Genomic DNA, 27,739 nt, shown 5'->3' on the forward strand with positions numbered 1-27,739 from the left:
CTCGAAGAGATGACCTAAAAAGGCAACTCAGCACATAATAATGGTGAAATGCCTTTTTGATGATGATCATAACACCATAATAAACAATACTTACGTTCTTCATGTCAGATCCATTAAATTTCTCTCCAAGAAATAATTTTATGGACAGGAAGCCCAGTGACCACATGTCGGCGGGGGACCTTCATAGCCATCCATTGAATACGAATGGTTCGAATACATTAGTGCACGCACTGTCAATGGACTGTAATTGGGTCTGAAGCCAATAAAGATTTGTAAGATGTGTTTTAACATTAATCTCATGCAGGACATAATCACCAAGGGGTAGGATATTTTCACTTGGTCAGGCAACTCGGTTGGAATGGTCCATTGCTGGTTTGTGATGCAAAGAAACAAGAAAACGTCATAACACAAAAAAAAACACACAAAACACAAAACATGGACATCGGTCTGACATCGGAATCGGGTTCCAAGCCCCTTTTTCCCCCCACCCTTTCCCGGGTAGCAAACCCACTTTTTCCCCCCACCCTTTCCCGGGTAGCAAACCCACTTTTTCCCCCCACCCTTTCCGGGTAGCAAACCCACTTTTTCCCCCCACCCTTTCCGGGTAGCAAACCCACTTTTCCCCCCACCCTTTCCCGGGTAGCAAACCCACTTTTTCCCCCCACCCTTTCCCGGGTAGCAAACCCACTTTTTCCCCCCACCCTTTCCCGGGTAGCAAACCCACTTTTTCCCCCCACCCTTTCCCGGGTAGCAAACCCACTTTTTCCCCCCACCCTTTCCCGGGTAGCAAACCCACTTTTTCCCACCGCCCTTTCCGGGGTAGCAAACCCACTTTTTCCCCCCACCCTTTCCGGTAGCAAACCCACTTTTCCCCCCACCCTTTCCCGGGTAGCAAACCCACTTTTCCCCCCACCCTTTCCCGGGTAGCAAACCCACTTTTTCCCCCCACCCTTTCCCGGGTAGCAAACCCACTTTTTCCCCCACCCTTTCCCGGCAGCAAACCCACTTTTTCCCCCCCACCTTCCCGGGTAGCAAAACCCACTTTTTCCCCCCACCCTTTCCCGGGTAGCAAACCTACTTTTTCCCCCACCCTTTCCCGGGTAGCAAACCCACTTTTTCCCCCCACCCTTTCCGGGTAGCAAACCCACTTTTTCCCCCCACCTTTCCCGGGTAGCAAACCCACTTTTCCCCCCACCCTTTCCCGGGTAGCAACCCACTTTTCCCCCCCACCCCCGGGGTAGCAAACCCACTTTTTCCCCCACCCTTTCCCGGGTAGCAAACCCACTTTTTCCCCACCCTTTCCCGGGTAGCAAACCCACTTTTTCCCCCCACCCTTTCCCGGTAGCAAACCCACTTCTTTCCCCACCCTTCCCGGGTAGCAAACCCACTTTTTCCCCCTCACCCTTCCCTGCAGCAACCCACTTTTTCCCCCCCCCCCCCGGGTAGCAAACCCACTTTTTCCCCCACCCTTTCCCCGGGTAGCAAACCCACTTTTCCCCCCACCCTTTCCCGGTAGCAAACCCACTTTTCTTCCCCCCACCCTTTCCCGGGTAGCAAACCCACTTTTTCCCCCACCCTTTCCCGGGTAGCAAACCCCTTTTTCCCCCACCCCTTTCCCCCCCCCCCCCCGGTACCAAACCCCTTTTTCCCCCACCCTTTCCCGGGTACCAAACCCCTTTTTTCCCCTCTTCCCCGGGTACCAAACCCCCTTTTTCCCCCTCTTTCCCGGGTACCAAACCCCTTTTTCCCCTCTTCCCGGGTACCAAACCCCCTTTTTCCCCCTCTTCCTCGGGTACCAAACCCTTTTTCCCCTCTCTTCCCCGGTACCAAACCCCTTTTCTCCCTCTTCTTCCCGGGTACCAAACCCCTTTTTCCCCTCTTCCCCGGGTACCAAACCCCTTTTTCCCCCTCTTCCCGGGTACCAAACCCCTTTTTCCCCCTCTTCCCGGGGTACCAACCCCTTTTTCCCCCTCTTCCCGGTACCAAACCCCTTTTTTCCCCCTCTTCCCGGTACCAAACTCCCTTTTTCCCCCTCTTCCCGGTACCAAACCCTTTTCCCCTCTTCCCCGGTACCAAACCCTTTTCCCCCTCTTCCCCGGTACCAAACCCCCTTTTTCCCTCTTCCGGTACCAAACCCCTTTTTCCCCCTTCCCGGTACCAAACCCCCTTTTCCCTCTTCCGGTACCAAACCCCCCTTTTCCCCTCTTCCTGGGTACCAAACTCCCTTTTTCCCCTCTTCCCGGTACCAAACCCCTTTTTCCCCCTCTTCCCGGGTACCAAACCCCCTTTTTCCCCTTCCCCAGTACCAAACCCTCTTTTCCTCTCCCCTTCCGGTACCAAACCCCTTTTTCCCCTCTTCCCGGGTACCAAACCCCTTTTTCCCTCTTCCCGGTACCAAACCCTTTTTCCCCTCTTCCCGGGTACCAAACCTTTTTCCTTCCCGGGTACCAAACCCCTTTTTCCCCCTCTTCCCGGGTACCAAACCCCTTTTTCCCCTCTTCCCGGGTACCAAACCCCCTTTTTCCCCTCTTTCCCGGGTACCAAACCCCTTCTCTCCTGGCGGTACCAAACCCTTTTTCCCCTCTTCCCGGGTACTCAAACCCCCTTTTTTCCCCTCTTCCTGGGTACCAAACCCCTTTTCCCCCTCTTCCCGGGTACCAAACCCCTTTTTCCCCCTCTTCCCGGGTACCAAACCCCTTTTTCCCCCTCTTCCTGGGTACCAAACCCTTTTTCCCCCTCTTTCCCGGGTACCAAACTCCCTTTTTCCCCCTCTTCCCGGGTACCAAACCCCTTTTTCCCCCTCTTCCCGGGTACCAAACCCTTTTTTCCCCCTCTTCCCGGGTACCACAAACCCCTTTTTCCCTCTTCCCGGGTACCAAACCCCCTTTTTCCCCCTCTTCCCGGTACCAAACCCCCTTTTCCCCCTCTTCCCGGGTACCAAACCCCTTTTTCCCCTCTTCCCGGGTACCAACCCCCTTTTTCCCCTCTTCCTGGGTACCAAACCCCTTTTTCCCTCTTCCCGGGTACCAAACCCCCTTTTTCCCCTCTTCCCGGGTACCAAACCCCTTTTCCCCTCTTCCCGGGTACCAAAACCCCTTTTCCCCTCTTCCCGGGTACCAAACCCTTTTTCCCCTCTTCCCCGGGTACCAAACCCTTTTTCCCCCTCTTCCCGGGTACCAAACCCCCTTTTTCCCCCTCTTCCTGCAACAAACCCCTTTTTTCCCCCTCTTCCGGGTACCAAACCCTTTTTCCCCCTCTTCCCGGGTACCAAACCCTTTTCCCCTCTTCCCGGGTACCAAACCCCTTTTTCCCCCTCTTCCCGGTACCAACCCCTTTTCCCCTCTTCCCGGGTACCAAACCCCTTTTTCCCCCTCTTCCCGGGTACCAAACCTTTTTCCCCCTCTTCCCGGTACCAAACCTCTTTCCCCCTCTTCCCGGGTACCAAACCCCTTTTTCCCCTCTTCCGGGTACCAACCCCTTTTTTCCCCTCTTCCCGGGTACCAAACCCCTTTTTCCCTCTTCCCGGGTACCAAACCCCTTTTTTTTTCCCCTTCCCGGGTACCAAACCCCTTTTTTCCCCTCTTCCCGGTACCAAACCCCCTTTTCCCCCTCTTCCCGGGTACCAAACCCCCTTTTTCCCCCTCTTCCCGGGTACCAAACCCTTTTTCCCCCTCTTCCCGGGTACCAAACCCCCTTTTCCCCCTCTTCCCGGGTACCAAACCCCTTTTTCCCTCTTCCCGGGTACCAAACCCTTTTTCCCACTCTTCCCGGGTACCAAACCACTTTTTCCCCCTCTTCCCGGGTACCAAACCCCTTTTTCCCCCTCTTCCCGGGTACCAAACCCCTTTTTCCCCCTCTTCCCGGGTACCAAACCCCTTTTTCCCCCTCTTCCCGGGTACCAAACCCCTTTTTCCCCCTCTTCCCGGGTACCAAACCCAGTTCCCCCGGGTTTCAAAACCCTTTTCCCCAGTTGTCCCAGGGTCTGTGGGGTTGTTGATCCGCATGGAGAACAGGGGACAACCTATTCCAAAGATATGGTGATGAAGTGGATCGCAGCCACTTCCACTCACGTAACCAGTTGCTTATGATACAAAATATACAGTATCCGGATTGCCTTAAATACTGACCATCTCGAGGCATCCTCACATTGAGGGTACCTGTTGAGAACGACTTTAATTAACATTTAAATATATGTATTCTGACATTTGCTTAAAAGTTTCGAAAAGTTCACGTAACTATTGCAAGGTTAACCTTTTTAAAGTTTCGTTATTTCGTGAATACACTGTTTTCTCGCCATGAAGGAGACGCCTCGATTCCGTTTCTCGCTATTGGCTACGTCCAGGTCACGTGACGAAATACTTTGAATTCCGGTCCTTGTCGGCGCACTCGCAAGATTTGTAAACTCGTATGTTCTTCTTTTAAGGACCACGAGGTGGCAATGTTCGTTCATCCAGACATTCAGGCGAACGGAATCGACGAGACGGATCATTGCATGCAGGAGTCAGCCATTGTCAAGTTCACCGGCCTCCGATAACCGGTGATCGTTCATTACAACCTGCGTGAGGTCACCCGTTGGAAAATGTCACACTGGCTAATAATCTCTCAGTGTGCTTCACCTTGAGTGTGCACGTCGAACGAACGTGGAATTCACACGTCGGGCGTCATTTATATATTACATACAATTCCTCATCACGATGTATCATATGCAATCCATGGAGTTCGTAAATGGCTTTGCGCGGCTCACAAGATGAGATCGCACCTCCTGACTCGTCTCGGATCGAATCATTAAACGATTTATATTATTATATTGTCAGCTTTGTCGTTCATCATGAGTGTTTCACGTCATCCATGGGATATGAGACCCACATTCCAGGGTACTTCCGTTCCCTGACAAACGGACGTTCAAGATCCCATGGGTGGACGTTAAAGCTGGTGTCGTGACTTGTCTCGAGCTGCTTCGCCAAAACTCTGCGTCCGATGACGTATGTCCGGGGAGAAATTAATTCCCTCGTGGAAAAAACAAAATTAAGTCTGTCACGAACCGGTTGGCCATGCCTGACGTTCGAATGAAGGTGGCAGTGATTTGGAATTTGTTCAATGCAGCAATTACTCGCCCGTTATTTACGCTGGACACAATGGGATCTTCAACGTTCACCAGCTGATGCGCTAATGCTAGCAGACGGTACATCCGGCTTACCCATCCCATCAAAAAGGCAGCGGAAACATTTATGCCTCACCCTGCATGTGAAACACCAGGATTACATTTATAGGTTGGTCAGGATTCAAACCCAGACTCAACAGCTCCGAGGTGAGGTTGGGATGCCTCGAGGCTGTTTTATCAGTCCAATGACACATTGGTCTAAAATACTGAGTATGTAATATTGCACTGCATTTGCATGCACCGAAGGTCATGCTGTTTGTGAGTTTTTGAATATGTTGTGTATTTTGTGCAGAAAAATATCTTTGGCCCACAAATGCCACCAAGCCAATATGCAGAGTCACCGCATGGCACAGATATCAAAAGCATTGATTCTTCCTCGTGTGGCTTCGCTTCATGAAGCGCCCGTGGTCTCGCCCTCACATCTCCGTGCTGCAAACGCGTGTGTTCATCGACTCCCTATTTATCAGAGACCCGGCTTCCTCCCCAGCGTCGCTTCTGCATCACCTTCTCGATCACCAGCACCACAGCAGCCTGAACTGCTGATAGTCCAGGCACCCTGTGGATATACCCGAAACAAATTACAATAGTTTTCGGACATTATTTTTTCCAAGTCCTTATACATCTGGGAGATTCATATTGAAAATCTACCAAAATAAAAATGGTGGAACATATTTTTATGGAGACAGTTTAGCCGTACCCCCTTAAATTCCAGAAATTGTATCGGGTGAAAATACAAAATCACGGAAATACATCCAAATGCTTTCAAAATGAGTTATAAATGTTATGGATGAATCGTATAGTCATATTAAATGTCACTATGAGTCCAGTTTATACAAACAACAAGAGTTCAGTGGAGTGCAAACCCTGTCCCGGCCAAAAAACGTGGATCGATTTTTACCTCAATACCGATGTACTTGTATTGTTGTCATGTAAAGCACAAAATAGGCCAATGTACTCCTATTTATGTTTTAATATGATCTACATACAAATATCCATGACCATGATTCTTAAAAATGTGTTGCTCTGCAAGTTTTACACTGTGTGAGATCGGTTTAGTAATGATTTATTGATGATTTTTTTTGCAGAAAGTCTGAAGTGAAACATCAAGATGGATGACTGTGTAATTTGCCAAAAAACAGTGTCAGGTGGAGAGCAAACTGTTACATTAACACAAAAGGGATGCGATGGTATCCTGAAAGCCAGCGAAGCCAGAGGCAAAGATATAACAGTCGCAGCTGGCCAGTCTGTCCATGTGAAGTGCAGAAGTGACGAAACCAACCCGAGATCAATCCTGTATCACAACAAACGTAAACTTTCTGGTGAACAGGATCATCATCTTCAGCACACACTTCGATCGAAAGAAACTACATTCAGTTATGACAAGGATTGTGTATTGTGTGGTTGTCCAGATGTATACAAAGGCAAGAAATCAGGACATAAACTTATTCCTGTTAGAACAATGGATTTCCAGAACAAAATACTGAAGGCATGTGATGAGTTCAAGGGAGAATGGGCTGACATTGTAAGAGGGAGGGTGGTTTTTGTTCAAGACCTGCCTGCTGCAGATGCAGTATGTCACAACATTTCTGGTGTTAACTTTAGAACAGGGAAACAAGTGCCAATCGTTTTTCAGCAAGCCATAGAGCAGAGAGCTGCAAAATGCAAGAAAATCAGTGGAAGTGGCAGACGCAAGGACTCGAAAAAATCCGAAGCTTTTCAAGCAGTAGTAGAGTATCTTGAAAACAAGGATGACGAGCAGGTGACCATCAACGATTTGATAAGCAAGATGAAAGAATATCTCCAAGATACTGACATAAAGCCGTACAGCTTTCCACATCTGAAATCTGAACTAAAAAAACATTTCAATGACAGAATAACCATCACAGAGATCAATGGCAAACAAAATGAAGTAACATTTCACACCACCGCTTCCAACATCCTCCATAATTTTCATCAACAAATGATGCAAGACAAAAAGGATGAGAAGACCTACATAATTGAAGCAGAAGCTAAGTTCATAAAACAGGACATAAAAGACCTTGATCAGACCAGGAACACCTATCCCACTGCCGCCGAAATATCAACAGAAACAGCACTGGAGTTCGTGCCACCATCCTTGCAGCAGTTGTTAAACAATATTCTGTGGAAAAGATCGAAGCACCAAAATTGCTTCAATAGGACAAGCGATCATGCAGACAACGCGGCTTCGTATCCTTCTGGCACCATTACAAATTGGTTTGGTTGTTCAAATGCACCACCAATTCCAATCAAAATTTTGGGTGGATTCTTTATATCACCATGGGTTTCAGTGAAGTGAAGAAGTACCTGCTCTTTCAGTGAAGTGAAGAAGTACAAAAGAAGTTCTTCGGTTGCACATGGCACAGAGATTCAAAACTTCAGTGCAAACAATTTTATACAATATTCTGCTGACAATGTTGACCACAATGTGAGAAGTATTGACGGCAAGGGTACGTTCCACGGTATGGGAATTATTGCTATGATGACACCCGGGACAAAATCATCAAGAACCATTCCAAGAGTGAAAGTCACATCTGGTGATATTGCTTCTGTTGGACGGATAAATGTTCAGCACTTCTTCTCAGAAAGAGATCGCCTCCAGTCTCTCCTCTACCAGCCAATAACAAACCCAAATGCGAAAGAACCATGTGCAGATGTAGATCCACTTTGGAAGTCATCGCTGCTGCTGAAAGTCCCAAGACCCTAGTGGTCTGGGTTCATGCAGCTCATCCACAAAGGAGAACATCCTGGTGTGTCGTCGGTCATGTTTCTCCCCATGATTGATTTGGATCCAAACGATCTCACCTGCATTTATTCTACATTAAAATTCATATCTTCCCATGAAAGTCAGTACCAAGCATACCCAGTGGTGACATTTGATCAACCGTTATGGTGGAAGGCACACATAATGGGAGAGAAACTTCCTGAATTGCAACCAACTGCTGTTGGTTTGGGAGGCTTCCATACAAAAATGAACTTCCTGGGATCCATTGGCCACCTGATGAGTGGATCAGGCCTTCAGGAGCTGTTGGAAGTAGTGTATGCTGACAACAGAGTGGTACATATGTTCTCAGGAAAGGCAGTCAGCCGTGCAGTCTGCCTCCAACATCAGCTGCAGCTAAATATCACAGCCTCAGAGTGTATCAACAGGTTCAAGTGTGGTTCGGCCATGGTGACCAAGTACCTCCAGATCAATGGGGCTGGAAAGTGAGTGAAGGGAAACTGGCCCCAATTTTGACCGATAATACACCAGCACCACAAAAGTTACTGAAAGTGATACGGTGTAATTGTGAAACAGGGTGCTACAGTTTGAGATGTATCTGCCGAAAAAATGGATTGGATTGTTCCATGGCCTGGGGTGAATGTCGTGGGGTGTGTGCAAACATTTCACTGTCGGCTGACACAGACTCAGAGGAAGACCCAACAGAGCGTTAATTTGAGTTTTAGATGGCCGTGGCCTCCCGATGTTTCAAAACAGATTCAATTTCAATTGTGATTGTTTAACCCTGGTGTATACACATGTACTTTATGTGTAATACGATGTTTTATAATGTACTATTTAAAGTTACATAAATTTTATAAACGCGAGACTTCAATATGTGAAATGTTGTTACCGGTACGTACTGTGTCCAGCCGCCCGCGGAGCCCGGTCACCACCAATTTTACGAATGTGGAATCATTCTGACCCATATCAAGTATTTCTAAAGGTTTAGATTATGTTTTTAACTTCCAGTGCAAATATCTGATGCTCCTGTCGTATATTAAACTATTGTTTATAAGACTGAAACACATTTTTGTTATTTTTCATTTTCGACATTCAAATTTTTGAATTTTACGGGTGGGGGTAAGTTTTCTCAAAAAAAAAATGTTCCACTGAATAGATTTTGGTAGATTTTTAATAGGATAGTCACAGGTACATTAGGATTCATCAAAAACAGGTTTGAAAACTATTGTAATTTGTTTCGGGTTACCACCTTTTTCAGCACAGGGTACCCGGACTATGAGTCTGCTGCAGGTGCACAATCTCCAAGGAGAGCATGAGTTCACTCTGAGTCTGAGTGGATCTAATCACCAAGGACTGGGATCTTCCCACTTGGTCATGCAGCTCGGTAGTCATAGTCCATTGCTGGTTTGTGATGCAAAGAAACAGGAAAAAGTCAAAGGGGGTAAACACATCCCGTAGAACTCGGCCTTGATCCCTATCGAACGAACACCGCACCACTCCCCCCAACGCCTTGTGGTAACACAGAACACTTAAGCTCACAGTTTCCCGACTTTATTACATCAAGATGTCTCCTACACGTCCACGGACCAAACAATTCCATTCAATCCTAATTTTCCTATGAAATTCTTCCATCTACCTCCACAACCGTAACAGTATGTTGTTTGGATGGAGGCCCTCGAAATGGACCATGATCTCCATGTAATGTATGTTGGTTGGATGCAGTAAAAACATGTTAAACAGCGTTAGAATGCAACGAAAACATTAGAATAGAATGGAAAAGAACAAGAAACATGAGAATGGAAAAGAAAATGGAGCCAGGAAGTAGGACAGCGCAATAATGTGGGTTGTGTGACCACCACAGCGAGGAATGTTAGTGGTGCGGGACTTGATTGACGTCACTCATCGGATGAAACAACAATTGGAGCAAACCCTGGTGATGGAGACATCGAGGGAGCATACGGGGTTGTTGACGAATGAAACACATTTTGTGCAGGTCCAGCATGTGGAGCTGACAGCCCCAGAGGAGTGTGGCAAACCGATGATGAGCAACCTGCTGGAGAGAAGGAACCGGACCGAGGTGACTGGAACGAGGCAGGTACGTGGGCACATGCATACATGGTGCGGACGATGAGCTTAGGGTAGGAATTGAATTTTATGTTAATGAAGAGACTCTGTCTGATGGGGTGCACGTATGCGTGACCCCTGAATGTGTGTGTGGAGTGCCTGTGAATGAATGCTGTGAGCCCACAGTCCAGATTACAGCACCGGTGTGTGCTGCCAAGGCCGAAACGTGTGTGGGTACTCGCGTGGCAGTCGAGAATGTAACCCTGGAATGCGAGGCAGTTAGTCAGTACGTATGCAAGGTTGAATGTGTGGAATATGAACACAAAACCTTGGAATGTGTGGAGCCTGCTGTGTGTGGGAGTCCTGAGCGTGGAATGAGTCGTGACGTAGGAAATAGGTTAGAGGTGCAAGGGGAAATAGAAATGCCACCAGGAAAGAACTTGACACAGGGGATGGAAACCATAATGGACAGCTCCGCATGGGTTCTAACAGAGTTTGATGCTGCTTCCAGGAGTAGGCTTTAGAAATTAAATTTTAATTTATCTCAGCCTCACAGGAACTTCGGGGTCGAGCGCAGATAAGTAGCAAGCGGCACTGGCGTGTGTCACTTGGTCTTCAAACCTCTCTGAGGACACGAGGGGTTCGGTTAGCTGATTGGGGTTTTCCGGATTTCCGTGAACCCTGGAAAAGAGGGGGAGGCCGCTTCCTCAATTGGGGTTTACCTGATTTCCGTGAACCCTGGAGAAGAGGAGGAGGTGGACCACAACCCCAATTGAGACGTGACCACATTGAGCCGTGGCAGAAAGGCGGCGGGGCCATGTAATGGGTAATGAGTAATTCCTTCCCTCACTCCCCTTCCAATGAGCCAAAGAAGCAGGCCATATTGGGATGTAAAATTTTTGATTGAAAATTATATTGAGAGTGATTGCAAATTTAGAGACTGACAGAAGGGATAAGTGTGTATTTGGGTGATTATTGGAAGAAAAACAAAGTAGTGGAGACATCACTGGCAGAGCGTTAAACACACCTGAAGCAAGTGGATGACAAAGAGTGGCTTGTTTGAGGAAAGACTGAAATGCTTGGTTGGAACCATGCAGAGGTTCCATGGGGCTGGGGAAGAGATTTTGATGTTTTGTTTAAATTGTTGGAAATAAACGATTAGGGCAGTATGGAGGAGGCCAGTGGACGACGGACGTTGTGACAAATTGATTGGGGTTTGATGAAAAAATGTACCAGTAAAATTTGATGACCAAGTGGGATCCGAAGGATTGGTGTGTTTTTAATTTAACATACAAGTGAAAGGTGTTGGATGGTGTTGTGGACTGGGAGTGTGGCACTGTGGAATGAATGACTAAAGTGGTTGGGGTGAATGGCCTGATTGTGCGAATGAGGAGAGTGAGTATGAACAACGTACCCTGTCGGTCAGAGTCGCCTAACCAAGTTAGTGGAGGTTAGGGGGACTAAGAGGATATGACATGGATTCCAGCTGCTGCTCCATCGTGCAGGCGGACTGCTTGGGGTAGGTGGAGGCCAAGGTAGGGTGGTACTGGCTCGGAGTGTGACATGGTATTGGAAGTTGGTGAGTCGGGAGAGAGGGCACCAGGGCTTTGGGGGCTCCTGGCAGGTGAAGGCTGTCAGAGGTGCCAGGAGAGCACAGTAGGGTTTAGTGCTAGGAGAGCACAGTAGGTTTTAGTGCCACGAGAGCACGGAAGGTTTAGTGTCAGGAGAGCACAGTAGGTTTTCTTGCTAGGAGAGCACAGTATGGGTGCGAGGAGAGCACAGTATGGGGGCTAGAGAGCCACCCCTTAGTAAGGAGCGCCAGAAGCACGCTCAGGTGAACCCCGATGTCGCTGGGTGTCCCCCACCCCCTATTGGAAGCAAGCAAAGAGGCCAAGTAGTAGTCACACTCCCCAGCCAGCGAGTATGCCTGGCACCACCAAAAGAAAAAAGACAAATAAGGGCCTTGCCGAGGTTTAAAAGAATGGAAGTGTGCCAGGTTGGGAAAAAATTGGTCATTAGGATCATTCTAGCCATAGCAGGGTGTGTTTCATTGTTTAGAGCTAAAAGTAAATGGTTAGGTTCGATGGACTCTCCTCCGCACCATTCATGCGTGACACCTGGTATGAGTAGTGTTGATGGGAAAATTTGTGAACAAGGGACAGGCGAGGTCACCCTCTCCAAGTGCCAGAGAGGCCACCAGTGAGTCATGAGCACACACCCACGAAGATAACATTTGATTAAGAAACACACCATCCTGTCTGAAAGAAAAGAAAATAAAAATAACGTATTAAGAAGACCATGCCAAAACAAGTCCTGCCAAAACAAGTCAGGCAAGGAAGGTTCAGGGTACTCCCCATCTCACCTGGTCTGAGGTCATCACACCCACTTGCGCCCTCAAGAACGCCTCCAAACTGCATTTGCTTTCCATCGATATCACCGTGCCACCATTACTGTGCCACCTGCTGTCCAATGCAGGGCTTGTTGCCTGCTGCTGCTCGTGAGTAGGCCATTGCGGCCGAGAAGTCATTTTGTGGGACATACGGGCCGAAGTAATTTTGTGGGCCTTATGGGCCGAAGTCATTTTGTCGGCCATATGGGCCGAAGCATTTTCGTGGGTCATTGAGGCCAAAGTGCTTTTGTGGGCCGTTGCGACCGAAGATTCATGTGCTTTTGTGGGATCAGTGGGACGAAGAACTCTCTGTGAGATTAGGCCACTGGGCCAACTGAACTCACCCGGTGAGAGGCCAATAGGGCCACGAAGTGAGGAAACCCTCAGGGGTGAATTGACAATACTGCCGGGAAGGGGCATGAAGGAGCGAACACGTTAGGGAACTTTGAACTTTTGAATGTCCTGATCCTATGCAAATATTGGTGTTAAAAGTAAAATTGAATGCCCTCCCGTTCAAATTGGTTCACGAAATATTTTCACGAAAAAAATCAGTGACCACTATATTCGTTATTGTTGTGTGTCTGTCTGTCTGTCTGTCTGTCTGTCTGTCTGTCTGTATGTTGGGGAGTCGATCCAGTCGAAAAAAAAAATTTTCTTAAAAATTTTTTTTTGAAATTTGTTCGACCCTTATTATCACTTTTTCCGTCGATATGTTTGTTGGGTAGTCGATCCAGTCGAAATTTTTTTTGGGGAAATTTGTTCTATCCTTATCAGTTTTTCCGTCGATATGTTTGTCTGTCTGTCTGTTCGGTCCAGTGCTCCGTTAATACAATGGCGATTTCGATGAAACTTGGTGGGTAGGTTCATACCATGACCTCGTTGTGTACAAATGAGAACCGTTGCAATGGACACCACCGTTGCTTAGCAACGGGACTTTGAAATATTTGAAAAATCATTAAATAATCCAATGTCACCCGCAGGGTGACCTGTATCTTGCCAAAAGGTGACCACGTGTGACTTCTTTAAGGTCACGCTGAGGTGAACAGAGCTGCCATCCACCAGGAGCGACTCCTTGAGGAATATCTGCCGACGAGAGATTCCGATGAGAATCGTTCTACAGAGTAACCATGAAAAATATGCGTTTGCCTCATAATGTCACCAAATGACGTCATAATGTCTCCAGCTTGACATATCTAGAAAGCACTCATCGAGGTGTTCAATTTGAGGTACTACACGATATGGTTCCTAAAACTTGAAAATTTGACCTTGGGGTCAAATATGTTTGACCTAAGGCGCTAACCATGAAGGTCAAGGCCAATCGCCACCAAAAATTAATCAGCTGAGCGCCAGACCATGAACTATATTCCCATGAAGTTTGAAGACGATCCGATCAAAATTACTCAAAAAATAAGGGTTTCGTCGACTCCCCTGATTTGCGACAAAGTGACCTTGACCTTTGACCTTGAGCTTCAAAATTTTGTGCACTGAAAGGGACCTCTATAGGCCTCTGATATGCGAAGTTACAAAATTTTCCAATGATAACTGTGCTCTGCAGAATTTTTTATACGTGATTACAGACAAACAAAAAAAAAATAATAAAAAAGCTGACAAACATATCTTGCAAAAACTTCGTTTTGGCAAAATAAAAATTATTTTTTCGAAAATCAAAAATCGGGCCACGAGCGACTGTGGGTAGGACATTCAGCCATAGTGTCAAAAATTTCCAGCCGGATCCTATGAAAACTGTCGGAGAAGATAGACTTTGAATGAACCCTGGTCGAAAACAATAAAAAAACGAAGTTCGTTATATCTCAGAGACTGTGAGTCAGATATACATGAAACTGGTATGGTAGGTTCATGGTATGTCCGAGTTGTGTGTGAGAAACAACCGTTGCTATGGACCCTTCCGTTGCCTAGCAACGGCCGAAAAACCTCTAAATGTGGGGGTATTTTAACGAAAAAACAATCAGCAGCATTAACCCTTGAAGCTGGAATCATGAATTTTCTTGTGCTGAATCATCATGTCATTCCCCATCGAACGGGCCCATCGCGTCAGGTTCTCTTGGGGAGGCGACTACCCATGTCCGCCTACCGGCTTGTCTGTCTGTTTGACTGTTCGGTCCAGTGCTCCGTCAATAGAATGGCGATTTCGATGAAACTTGTTTGGTAGGTTCATACCATGACCGAGTTGTGTGCAAATGAGAACAGTTGCTATGGACACCACCGTTGCCAAGCAACGGGACTTTGAAATTTTTGAAAAATCATAAAAAATTATTTTTGGGAAAATCAAAAATCGGGCCACGAGCGACTGTGGACAGTACATTCAGCCATATTGTCAAAATTTTCCAGCTGGATCCTATGAAAACTGTCGGAGAAGATAGACTTTGAATGAACCCTGGTCGAAAACAATAAAAAAACGACGTTCGTTCTATCTCAGAGACTATGAGTCAGATATACATGAAACTGGTATGGAAGGTTCATGGTATGTCCTAGTTATATGTGAGAAAGAACCGTTGCTATGGATCCTTCCGTTGCCTAGCAACGGCCGACTACCCATGTCCGCCTACCGGCTTGTCTGTCTGTCTGTCTGTCTGTCCCGAGCATAGCTCCGTGGGTTTTGATCCGATCCTGATAAAATTTTGGTGGGAGATTTATATCATGATGTAGTTGTATTTTCCTGAGAATGGGCGTGGTCCGCCCATTATGGGCGGAGCCACGCCCAAAAAACGTGTTTTTATAGGGTAGCCGATTTCAATTTGCATTTTCTCCTAGGGGGTTTGTCGAATCTGACAGGGATTTTGGTATTTGCTTAGCCCAATGGCGCCTGCATAGCTCCACGGAGCTCGATTTTTCATTTTCGTCCCAAGGTCAAGGTCACAAGGTCACGAACTTAGAAAATTGTGAATTTTGACGTAAAAATCATACGACCGCCCAAACTTTGAGAGCCAGGATGACAATATTTTTTATGCATAATCTTGAGGTCATTCCCCACCTAAAGTCTTGACACCATTTTGCTCTATCCCGAACGCCTTGCCCGTGGCGCCCCCTTCAAGTTTGTTTTTACGCTGATTTCATCAAAGTATGGATAATCCGAGGAGTGCGAAATGCCATGTAGCCGATATGACGTTATATTGTTCCTGGAATGTTCCAGAGGAAGTTTTGCACCAAAGGTCATAATCCTTGACCTTTGACCTTTAAAGTTCACAAAGGTCAAATTTTCAAAGTTGTGGGAATCAAACTAGGTTTTGGACCTTCTTCGACGAACTAACTCCAATAAGCTATAGCACGTATCCTGTTTCCTTATTTTAATGTCCACAACATTGTTTTGTGACCTTTAAAGGTTATGCAAAGGTCAAATTTTGAAAGTTGTTGAACGAAATTGGGTTTTCGACATTTTGCAGCAAATAACCTGTCACTCGTTCCACATCATGTTGATCATTTTTATCACTTGGTCAAACATTATCACATTGTCTCATCCTTGACTTCTGAAACAATCTACATCGTCAAATACCGCTCGTGAACCATCGTCGTTTTTAGACTTGTCCACAATTAGAATGTTAAGTAGTGTGCAGAGTTTGTGAATTTGTTTGTTAGATTAGTGATCCGACACACGAGGAAAGGAACATGCCAATTTTACTGACACCTTGGTTTTTGGAGTTACGTGCTTCCCTATTGTGTGTTAGACAGGGCCATGACCGTGGGCTGCCCCAGATGGAGGCTCAGGAGAGCCTCTGGAGAAAGGTAGGGATAGTGTTGTGGAAATGGGCCCTTAGTGGGTTATGAAATATAGGATTAGCCCAGATCCCCCCTTAAATGTATGTTTTGCCAGGTTGTTCGGTAATCGGACGTTACATGTGTGTCGAGAGGTGTAGCAGGCTGCCCAGTGTTCATACGGTGGTGGTGTACCAAGAGGCGCTTCTTTTCCCTTCCCCCCTTCAGGCCAGCCCCCGCCCAGTGCCCTGACAGAGTCAGTCAATGAGACGTGTCAGCACCCCATTGGCGGAGAGCTGCTGCAAACTCGAACGATGGACGAATCACGTGTCCGCAGAGGCGGTCCGAAAAGGCCGGCCCTGAAAGGCAAGGAGAGGAACTGCTCGGGTCGGTCGGCGATCTGCTTTATGAGGAGTGACTCGACGAGCTGTTCCCTCTCGGCCATGAGGCATCACCAAGTACTTGTCTGCACGTTCTCCAGGCCTAAGCTTTATTTTGCTCGGGCTCCCTTCGAAACCCGTATCCGTAGCTCCACAGTTAAGAGCGGTGATAGATGAATGATAACGTTCGTGAATGCTTTGCTTGTGTCGTGTTTCCCCGATGTGTCCCCAATCAATCTGGCTGATTCATATGAAAGTTGCCGCCTTGAATTTATTTGTGCTGAGACAATCAGATGCGCTGAGGAACAATCGCTCGATTTGTATATAAAACCAAACTGGTTACGGACTGTGGCAGACTTCGCTCGGTCTCTGACAAACGCAGTCTGTAACCGGGGTCTATATCCCCAACTGGTACGGCCCAGGTGTACTTTGGTATCGTGATCTGAGGCGCGTCACCCAAGACCGGTGCCGAACTTTCCGGCATTATAACCCCTGAGACGGCGGTGCTGTAAAGCGCGCTGATTCTTCAACATCTGTTGTCAGGAGTCTGGTGCGAATCCCTCCACCGTCGAATCCACAACAGTATTACATTTGGGGACGTTTTTATCTTGCCAAAACGAAGTTTTTGCAAGATATGTTGGTCAGCTTGTATGTTTTTTTTTGTGTAATCACGTATCGATCACTCTGCAGAGCACAGTTATCATTGGAAATTTTTGTAACTTCACATATCAGAGTCCTATAGAGGTCCCTTTCAGCGCATAAAATTTTCAAGGTCAAGGTCAAAGGTCAAGGTCACTTTGTCGCAAATAAGGAGAGTCGACGAAACCCTTATTTTTTGAATAATTTTGATCGGATCGTCTTCAAACTTCATGGGAATATAGTTCATGGTCTGGCGCTCAGCTGCTTAATTTTTGGTGGCGATCGGCCTTCACCTTCATGGTTAGCGCTGGAGGTCGAAAGTTTTTGACCCTAAGGTCAAATTTTGAAATCTTAGATACCATATCGAGTAATACCTCATATGAAAGCGCTTGATAAGTGCTTTCCAGATCTGTCAAAAGTTTCACGCTATGACGTCATTTGATGACGTCATGACGAAAAAACGGATTTTTCATGAAAATTTTATTTCCTCAGTTCTCATCAAAATCTCTTGATATTTCATGTACAACGGTCCTGAGAGATACTATTAACCGAACGAAAATATAAAGGTCAAGGTCAAAGGTCAAGGTCACAAAAAGGTCAAGCATCAAGGTCGACAAAACCCTTATTTTTTGAGTAACTTTAATCGAATAAATAAGTCACTCATGTTCACATTTTGGCAAAATACTGGTCACCCTGGGGGTGACATTGGTTTATTTGTTTGTTTGTTTGTTTGTTACTTGGCGAAATCTTCGATTTTGTCAAGTGTGTTGGTCTGTTCTGTTTGTTGGTTTGTTTGTTTGTTTGTTTGTCCAGTCGTCTTCAGTCCAAGGGGCTGGACCAGTCGTTCTTAAATGTTTACACCTGATAGGAAATCCACCTAAGACGGTCCGTGTCCAAACCCCGTCTTAATCGGACGAAACATCGCGACGTGACGTCACACAACGTGAAAACACATTTTTGGACTTGACTCAGTGACTGGAAGTCGTAGCGACTTCCTGTTGACCACCACACGGAAAGGTCAACAAATTCGCCAAGTCTCGTGCTAAGCACGATTTTTCATTTATTTGTTTGTTTGTCTGTTTGTTTGTTTTTTTGTTTGTTTGTCTGTTTGTCCACACAGAACTTTCGTGTTTTTCTCCGCAAGTGCTTGTCGGATTGAGACAAAATTTTCACCAGAGGAGCGACGACTCATGGAGAATGTTTTACTGGCTGCGGAGACGGTGGCCGAGTGACTGGGTAGCGGAGACGGTGGCCAGGGAGATGGTGGCCGTGGAGACGGTGAGGAGATGATGAGAAACAACAACAATCTGCTGTTTGATCAAACACATAAAATTAATTTATTTTAATTTTTCATTCATTCAGGTCAGGTCAGGTATGGGAGCATGTGCCAGATCAGCACGTCGCTGCGTCCACTTTCCGCCGGTACTCCAGGGGCCTCCGTCTGGCCATCCTCCAGGCAGATGCCAGGCCCATCCCCATCTCCTTGAGATGATGGTCAACCTGCTGCAACCACGAGGCATGTGGTCGGTCCACTGGCCTCCTCCACTCATGAGACTCCCTCGCTGAGAGAATCTGGTGAGCAGGATCAGCGTCAGGAAAACGAGCCACATGTCCATACAGCCGCAACTGACGCTCATGGACTATGCAGGTAACAAATCTCCTTGCCTATGCAGGTAACGATCAAAAATCGTTCATTCATTGGCAAAAGAAATTGTCTTCGTCTCCCAATTTGTTGAGCCTGAGAGGTCGATGACGTCACGGGAGGCGGAGACGGTGTATAAACACGATTGGGTTTAATTTCTACCTTGTGAATATTAAACGCTGTGCGGTGTATAAACACGATTGAGTTTGATTTCTACCTTGTAAATATTAAACGCTGTGCTGTGTATAAACACGATTGGGTTTGATTTCTACCTTGTGAATATTAAACGCTGTGCGGTGTATAAACACGATTGGGTTTGATTTCTACCTTGTGAATATTAAACGCTGTGCGGTGTATAAACACGATTGAGTTTGATTTCCATCTTGTGAATCTTAAATGCTGTGCGGTGTATAAACACGATCGGGTTTGATTTCTACCTTGTGAGTGTTTGACGTGTGGGACAGTGTTTATCTCCCTGTCTATGTGTACGAGTCCCGCATCGTGAGGACAGAATAACGCGAAATATGAGACACAGACTCGGCACATCACAAAGAACCGTGAACGGAAACCGGAAGTGATGTAATAACGACGCTACTGTTGCCACGTGGGTGACCAGAGGCCGGATCTCCACTTCATATTGTTATTCATGTTTTGGCTTCTGAGTTCACCCGAGGATAAGGAGTCCGGACCCGGTACGTGACGTTCACTCCGGACCGACATCTTGTTGTTCCTGATAGTTTATAATTTACTTCATGGATTGTTTGTGTTTCAGATCCTGTGATGAAGGTGAAGGTCGAATCCGACGTCGTTGATGATTCGTTCCCTCGATATGAAGGTTTGAACCACAAACTCATTCTTCATGTTATCATCAAAATAATAATAACGAGATATTACTAACTTGATGTTACTAACGAGATATTTGCGATCACAAACTGAACACCCTGTCATCCACAAGAGCCTCCATGAGAGGAAACCGGTCCGTGAGGTTCTCCCTCAGAGAGGGAACCATCCATGGACTCCTGATCTCTCCCAGAGAGGGAACCGTCCATGGTCTGTTCACCCAAGGATGAGGAGTCCGGACCCGGTACGTGACGTTCACTCCGAAACAAGATCTTGTGGTTCCTGGATGTTTAGTTTTGATGGATCTGTTTGTGTTTCAGATTCTGTTGTGAAAGTGAAGGTCGAGTCCGACGTCGTTGATGATTCGTTTCCTCCATACGAAGGTTTGAACCACAAACTCATTCTTCATGTTCACACAGTAGTTTATTGTTTATCATGATAATTATAATAACAACAACTAGGTATCTGCGATCGCCAAGGTAAGCCTACCCTGGCCTCCCCCATCTTACCCTTGGTGATCGCCCATGACTTACCCTGGGCTCATGATCCAGTGATGGCAAATGTTTGTTTCGACTGCCATTCGACCTTGACCATCAACATTCAGGGATAAAGAATGAATTAAGAAAAAAAGGTTTTAAAAAATGTGAAAATATTAAAATATATAATTCGGTCATGACCTGAAAAAATAGGTCAAGGTGTAAAGGCCATGTGAATGGCACGTACTTTTTATTCCCTTTACTGATGCAAAATGTCATTCCGAAAGTCCCAGCCGGATCCGAGAAAAAGTTCGGACATTGATCCAGTTCAAACATTGACACAGCTCGAATATTGATACAGCTCAGACATTGATGCAGCTCGGACATCGATACACCTTGGACATTTATACAGCTCAAACATTGATACAGTTCAAACATTCATACAGCTCTGACACTGATACAGCTCGGACACTGACACAGCTCAGACACTGATACAGCTCAGACACTGATGCAGCTCAGACACTGATACACCTTGGACATTTATACAGCTCAAACATTGATACAGTTCGGACATTCATACAGCTCGGACATTGATACAGCTCGGACACTGATACAGCTCATACACTGATACAGCTCAGACACTGATACAGCTCGGACACTGATACAGCTCGGACACTGATACAGCTCAGACATTGATGCAGCTCGGACATCGATACACCATTGGACATTTATACAGCTCAAACACTGATACAGCATGGACACTGATACAGCTCAGACACTGATACAGGTCAGACATTGATAGAACTCAGACACTGATCCAGCTCAGACATTGATACAGCACGAACATTGATCCAGCTCAGACATTGATACAACTCAGACATTGATCCAGCTCAGACATTGATACAGCTCGAACATTGATACAGCTCAGAAATTGATACAGCTCGAACATTGATACAGCTCAGACACTGATACAGCTCAGACACTGATACAGCTCAGACACTGATACAGCTCAGACACTGATACAGCTTGGACGCTGATACAGCTCAGACACTGATACAGCTTGGACACTGATACAGCTCGGACACTGAAACAGATCAGACACTGATACAGCTCAGACACTGATACAGCTCGGACACTGAAACAGCTCAGACTCTGATACAGCTCAGACACTGATCCAGCTTGGACATTTTGGAAATCGTGAGTGCAGGAGGAAAAAACGCAAAAAACAAACATAAATGATGGTTTCGTACTCTTTGGGGTCGAAGAAACACTGTGGTACCATGAAAAAATGGGGGTGCTCATTGTGGAAACATCTCCTACAACATTAATCAGCCTTCCCCTATCCTATTGGAGGAAGTTTAATTATAACTGGAGCAGCACTCAGTGGAGCACATGCCTCCGCCAGGCTGAACAGTTTACATTTTGTTTCCCACTGATACGCCGGATCTGGATTCAGACCTGAACCAAATCTAATCAGCTTGTTCTTGTCATCTACCCAACTCATCCACCTCGTTTTGTCATAACTCATCGACAACGTTTTGAGATATCGTGCCACATATCGTTGTTCACCCTATCAATGGTGAAGAACCACTTGATAAAGTCTAGTATCTGGATCTTCAACAAAGTTTCATCCTCATCCATCCACAACCATTTGATGATCCTGATTACAGACAAACAAACAGACAGGTGTGAAAACCAAACGTCCGTCCACCTTCGGTGCCAGAGGTGATAACTGGAGAGTTCAGAGAACACGTTACCTCAAACAGTGTTCATTCAAAACATCTCATGTTCGTGATGTACCACCCTTGTGTTCACAGGAGGAACCTTGTGTTGAAGCTGCGTACAGAGAAACCGTCCCATATAAAGAGAGGGACACTTTGTGCCTCCCTCGACACAGGATTTCAATTGAAATAAAATAATTGTTTGAAACATCGTAAAAAAAAATCTGGAAATTTAACGCGATTGAAGCACGATGAAGACACGGCCGAGCGTTGCCATCGTTGGACATGCTGGCTCATGTCTTCCCTTGATGGAACGACGGGGACGAACTCCCTTTTACTCTCCACTATGCTTAACCAGTAGAGGCAGACAACCAGACAGTTTGGAAAAAGTTGTTTATTGTGATTTGTAAAGAGCAAGTATGTACAAGCAGTGTCACGATCGAGAAATCCTTATGTTCGGCACGGAAGCCCCCTCCTGGTCAGTAACTCGTCACAAATACGAACAGGTGCCATAGTCATTCTGGGAAAGAAGAAAGAGGGAAAGGGAGAGGAGAGAAGAGCCGGTGGGTTTACATGGGTCCAAATAAGTGTGGGGAGGTTGGTGTAATGTGCAATGCAAACTGTTTTGAGAGTTGCGAAGGCTGAATGTGTGTGGTGTTAGATTAATTGGCGTGAGTGAGGTGTGACAATCAGTGAGCCCTGAAAAGGACAGTTGGTGCTTTGTGTTGATTGTTCCTGTGTCCAGAGGGAATGAGGTGGAAAGTTCGTAAGTCAGTGTGTTTGGACGACGTGACCAGGAACTCTGCTGGATCTGTCCTTCTGCCTGGTGTTGGACTTCGCTCACTTGTGCTTGTTCTCCTAACACCAGCTCGTGTGGTCTCTCCATTCCCAGGTGTACTTTGTTCGGGACTCTGGTTCAAACTTTTCGAAGCTCTGTTCTGCGCTCCACCAGACATGTACCTCTTCTCATTTTTCCCTTCTCTGCACCGCACTTGTACGTCATTTGCACCTCCTAACTCACGCACCGGAGACACCCCTAGTTTTCCTCCCTCTTTCCCCCACTGAAGCGACTGGGTTCACGCTAGTCCGTCGGTTGCTCCAGGTATCCTTGAGGTCGCAATCATCTCGAACTATCTCCATCTTTCTTCCTGTTCTAATTTCCTCAGGTGTGTATCTGATGGCACCTGTCGTGTTCGTGTTATCTGATGGCGCCTGTCATGTAAGTGTAAGTTAAGAATGTGTAAGTTATCTGTATCAAGTGAGCTCCACACTCTGTCCTCTTTTGTAAAAACTGTACTTGCATTTATTTGGCCTCACTCCACAAATCCATGCTGGATAATATTGCTCTTGTATTAAAACCTTTTATTATTGTGCCACATGCCCTTTCCTCACCATAATTATTAATAAACCTGCTTTTATGATAAATGTACCCAGCTCGTTCTGTCTGATTCCTATTGGGTCAGCGTAGTCCACACACACGTTCTCCTGGAAGTTCTGCACCACGAATTTACTCTTATTAGCTGGTGTGTTCTTGGCAGCTCCGCTCGGTTGTACCTGATATGTTTAAGTGAACACAAGTACGCATCGAGGGCACGGAACACGCTTGGTGCGGTCAATCCACCGGAAACGGAAACACGTGAAGTTGTGTAATCCTTTCTAGGATTGGCAGTACCAATCAGCATTCGTGCTTGCTTCGCAACTTGTCTGCACGTGGAGTTATCTGTGCCCGGCGGCATCAAGAACGGGCATTCAGGAGGGACCCGAGGGCTTCTCCTCGTCGCGAGCCTCAAACCTGGATCCGCAACAATATTAACAACCAAAGTTGTCTTTTTGGAACACCCTGGAGATCTTTCACCATCGATCGTGTTTGGCCTTATTTATTTGTTTTGGTAAAGGATAAGTTTAAGTTAACCTGGTTAATTTGAGTAAAGTTATCTGATTTAATTGGGAGCGGTGACGTGTGATTGTGACAATATCTTGATTCAATCATGTTGAAGTTTATTATCTTGTCAAAACGAAGTTTTTGCAAGATATGTAAGTCAGCTTGTATGTTTTTTTTTTGTTTGTTTGTTTTTTGTTTGTCTGTAATCACGTATAAAAAATTCTGCAGAGCACAGTTATCATTGGAAAATTTTGTAACTTCGCATATCAGAGGCCTATAGAGGTCCCTTTCAGTGCACAAAATTTTGAAGGTCAAGGTCAAGGTCACTTTGTCGCAAATCAGGGGAGTCGACGAAACCCTTATTTTTTGAGTAATTTTGATCGGATCGTCTTCAAACTTCATGGGAATATAGTTCATGTTCTGGCGCTCAGCTGATTAATTTTTGGTGGCGATCGGCCTTGACCTTCATGGTTAGCATCTGAGGTCAAACATATTTGACCCCAAGGTCAAATTTTCAAGTTTTCGGAACCATATCGTGTCGTACCTCAAATTTAACACCTCGATGAGTGCTTTCTCGATATGTCAAGCTTGAGACATTATGACATCATTTGGTGACATTATGAGGCAAACATATTTTTCATGGTTACTCTGCAGAACGATTCTCATCGGAATCTCTCGTAGGCAGATATTCCTCAAGGAGTCGCTCCTGGTGGATAGCAGCTCTGTTCACCTCAGTGTGACCTTAAAGAAGTCACATGTGGTCACCTTTTGGCAAGATACGGGTCACCCTGCGGGTGACATTGGTTTATTTTATTTTTTAATGATTTTTTTTTTTCAGATCATGTTGTGAAAGTGAAGATCAAGTCTGAGATCGTGGATGAATCGTCCTCTCAAGACAAAGGTGTGAACCTGATTTTTATCATAAACTAGCATGGACTGGCTCGTGACGCTCACCTCTCCACACGTCGTTGCAGAGACTGACGTCACAGATTTACTGTGTTGTCATGATTTACACCAATCATCTTCCAAACATTTTTTTTCTACAAATTTATTTGTAACGTTGGTGATATTTATTATATTTACTTGAAATTTAATTTGTGATATAAGAAGGTCCAAGTGGTCGAAGTGGTCAAGGGTCTAAGCTCTCTAATCTGTCTGACGGGTGTAAGGGGTCCAAATAGTGTTAAGATCTGAGGGGTCTGTTGGGTCTTTGGCTTTTGGGTCTTCAGGAGCTTCAGCATATTTTTCGGTCTTCGGGTCTTTTTGGGTCTCTGTGGCTTTTGGGTCTTGGAGTCTTCAGGGTCATATGTGAGTACATGTCCATGCACATGTGAAATACAGTTTCTTTGTAAATCCGAGATACTTGACCTCACCTGTGTTTGGAGCTTTGGTTTGAACCTGCGCTTGAAGAGCATGAAATTAAAGTCTTTAAAATTTAGAATTATTCTCACTCAGAGTTCAACGTCATAGTAATCGTCATCACAAGATATTTTAACCCTCGCCGATGGAGAGGGTATTGTGTTTGGGTCCGTTTGATTGTCTGTCAGTCTTTGTTTGTCCGCACAGAACTTTGGTGTCTTGGTCCACAACCGCTTGGCGGATTGAGACAAATTTTTCACCACAAGTGCGACGACTCGTGTGGAATGTTTTAATCATAATTCTGACGATATATGTCACGTGGTGTGGCAACCTTGTTCGAAAAACGTTGGACCTCTATATCTTTGAGACGGCGAGGAAAATTGAAACTTGGCACACAGCAAGTACTCCTCATGGGGAATAAGTGATTCTTTAATGACGTCATAGGTGCCTTCGTTATGACGTCATAAATGCAATTGTAGAACGTGACATCTGATCAGTATGAAAGTTTTTGAGGGTCATCTCGGGCGAAAATTGAACACAGGGGAAAAAAATCGATGACGTCATCGGTCACGTGATTCGGCAGCTATATTGTTTAAAGAAAAGAAAAACCTTCAAAAATATTCCTCTCTGAAGTGGCTGAACAGATGGAGGTGAAACTTCATTTGTATGACCACCTATCCATGAGGAACAACAGGTTCACACATATAAAATCATAGCTCACATGGTTTGGCAGCCATATTGGATTTCACAAAAATCTTCGAGAGAATGGCCGGACAGATCGAGGGGAAACTTCACACAAATGTTCCCCAAGCCGTGGGTGGACAAGTTCGTTAAGGAATAATTGATAGGTCACATGGCTTGACAGCCATATTGGATTGAAGAATAATATTAAATAATGTTTTCTCTGGAACCGCTTAATCAATTGAATGTTGTCCACATTGAATGAACCTGACACTGATGATATCCCACAATTCCTCGCAGTTAACACATGATGACCTAATTGGTTATGGCAGTTTCTTTTTCTTTGCAGAGAAACCAATGAAAACCGTTTCGTTCACCAACTCTGCACAGTTCTTCAACGAAGAAGATCATTTCAATCATCATTCCAACCAACGGGAGAACAACAAACGAACTCACACTGGGGAGAAACTGTACACGTGTTCTGTGTGTTCGAAGGATTTTAGTCAATTATCACACTTGAATATCCACAAACGAACTCACACTGGGGGGAAACCGTACACTTGTTCTGTGTGTTCGACGGATTTTAGTCATTCATCAAACTTGAATATCCACAAACGAACTCACACGGGGGAGAAACTGTACAAGTGTTCTGTGTGTTCGAAGGATTTTAGTCAATTATCAAACTTGAATATCCACAAACGAATTCACACTGGGGAGAAACCGTACAAGTGTTCTGTGTGTTCGAAGGATTTTAGTCAATTATCAAACTTGAATATCCACAAACTAATTCACACTGGGGAGAAACTGTACAAGTGTTCTGTGTGTTCGAAGGATTTTAGTCAATTATCAAACTTGAATATCCACAAACGAACTCACACTGGGGAGAAACCGTTCAAGTGTTCTGTGTGTTCGAAGGATTTTAGTCATTCATCAAACTTGAATAAACATAAACGAACTCACACTGGGGAGAAACCGTACAAGTGTTCTGTGTGTTCGAAGGATTTTAGTCATTCATCCACCTTGAATGACCATAAACGAACTCACACTGGGAAGAAACCGTACAAGTGTTCTGTGTGTTCGAAGGATTTTAGTGACTTATCAAGCTTGAATAAACATAAACGAACTCACACTGGGGAGAAACCGTACAAATGTTCTGTGTGTTCGAAGGATTTTAGTGACTTATCAAGCTTGAATAAACATGAACGAACTCACACTGGGGAGAAACCGTACAAATGTTCTGTGTGTTCGAAGGATTTTAGTCAATTATCACACTTGAATATTCACAAACGAACTCACACTAGGGAGAAACCGTTAACGTGTTCTGTGTGTTCGAAGGATTTTAGTCAATTATCACACTTGAATATCCACAAACGAACTCACACTGGGGAGAAACCGTTCAAGTGTTCTGTGTGTTCGAAGGATTTTAGTCAATTATCAAACTTGAATAAACATAAACGAACTCACACTGGGGAGAAACCTTACAAATGTTATGTGTGTTCGAAGGATTATAGTCAATTATCACACTTCAATATCCACAAACGAAATCACATTGGGGAGAAACCTTACAAATGTTCTGTGTGTTTTTAGGATTTTCGTCATCATCACACTTGAATATCCACAAACGAACTCACACTGGGGAGAAACCGTACAAGTGTTCGGTGTGTTTTAAGGATTTTAGTGACTTATCAACCTTGAATCGACATAAATGAAGTGACATTGGGAAGAAACCGCACAAATGTTCTGTGTGTTCGAAGGATTTTAGTCAATTATCAAATTTGAAAATCCACAAACGAACTCACACTGGGGAGAAACCGTAAAGTGTTTTGTGTTTTGGCTCATTCCATGTCATTTCAGCTGGGGGTTGTGGTGACCCCATCAGATTTTTCTGAAAATAATCTCAAAACTACCTCAACATATGTGAGGAAGCTTTGCCAAGTTATAGCTCAAAATTCCAAGTAGTGTCCGAGATATGGCCCGACAAACCCTTGGGGTGTTTCAATTCTGGAAGTCACGAGTTGCAGATTTGTATGTGAAGCATTTTTGGAGGGCTC

General features: G+C 45.5%; 1 protein-coding gene and 1 long non-coding RNA gene across 2 annotated transcripts in view; both read left to right on the forward strand.

Moving 5' to 3' along the window:
- Positions 1–4,356: 4,356 nt before the first annotated feature.
- LOC147008010 (uncharacterized) lies at positions 4,357–8,775 on the forward strand. The gene is made up of 2 exons (XR_015053715.1): positions 4,357–5,308; positions 5,454–8,775. It is a non-coding gene; the product is annotated as an uncharacterized LOC147008010 (long non-coding RNA).
- A 10,393-nt stretch (positions 8,776–19,168) lies between these two features.
- LOC147008011 (uncharacterized) overlaps positions 19,169–27,739 on the forward strand; it is a 75,850-nt gene continuing 67,279 nt past the window's right edge. The window contains 7 exon segments of the mRNA XM_085865967.1: positions 19,169–19,421; positions 19,502–19,564; positions 19,890–19,952; positions 22,659–22,932; positions 24,487–24,549; positions 26,038–27,267; positions 27,270–27,501. Of these exon segments, the coding sequence (XP_085722093.1) occupies positions 19,929–19,952; positions 22,659–22,932; positions 24,487–24,549; positions 26,038–27,267; positions 27,270–27,501 (1,823 nt within the window). The 5' untranslated portion in view covers positions 19,169–19,421; positions 19,502–19,564; positions 19,890–19,928.

Source organism: Eptatretus burgeri, chromosome 22 (assembly GCF_056783735.1).
Source record: "Eptatretus burgeri isolate ZD-2024b chromosome 22, Ebu_testis_v1, whole genome shotgun sequence".
In the NCBI taxonomy this organism is placed as follows: Eukaryota; Metazoa; Chordata; class Myxini; order Myxiniformes; family Myxinidae; genus Eptatretus; species Eptatretus burgeri.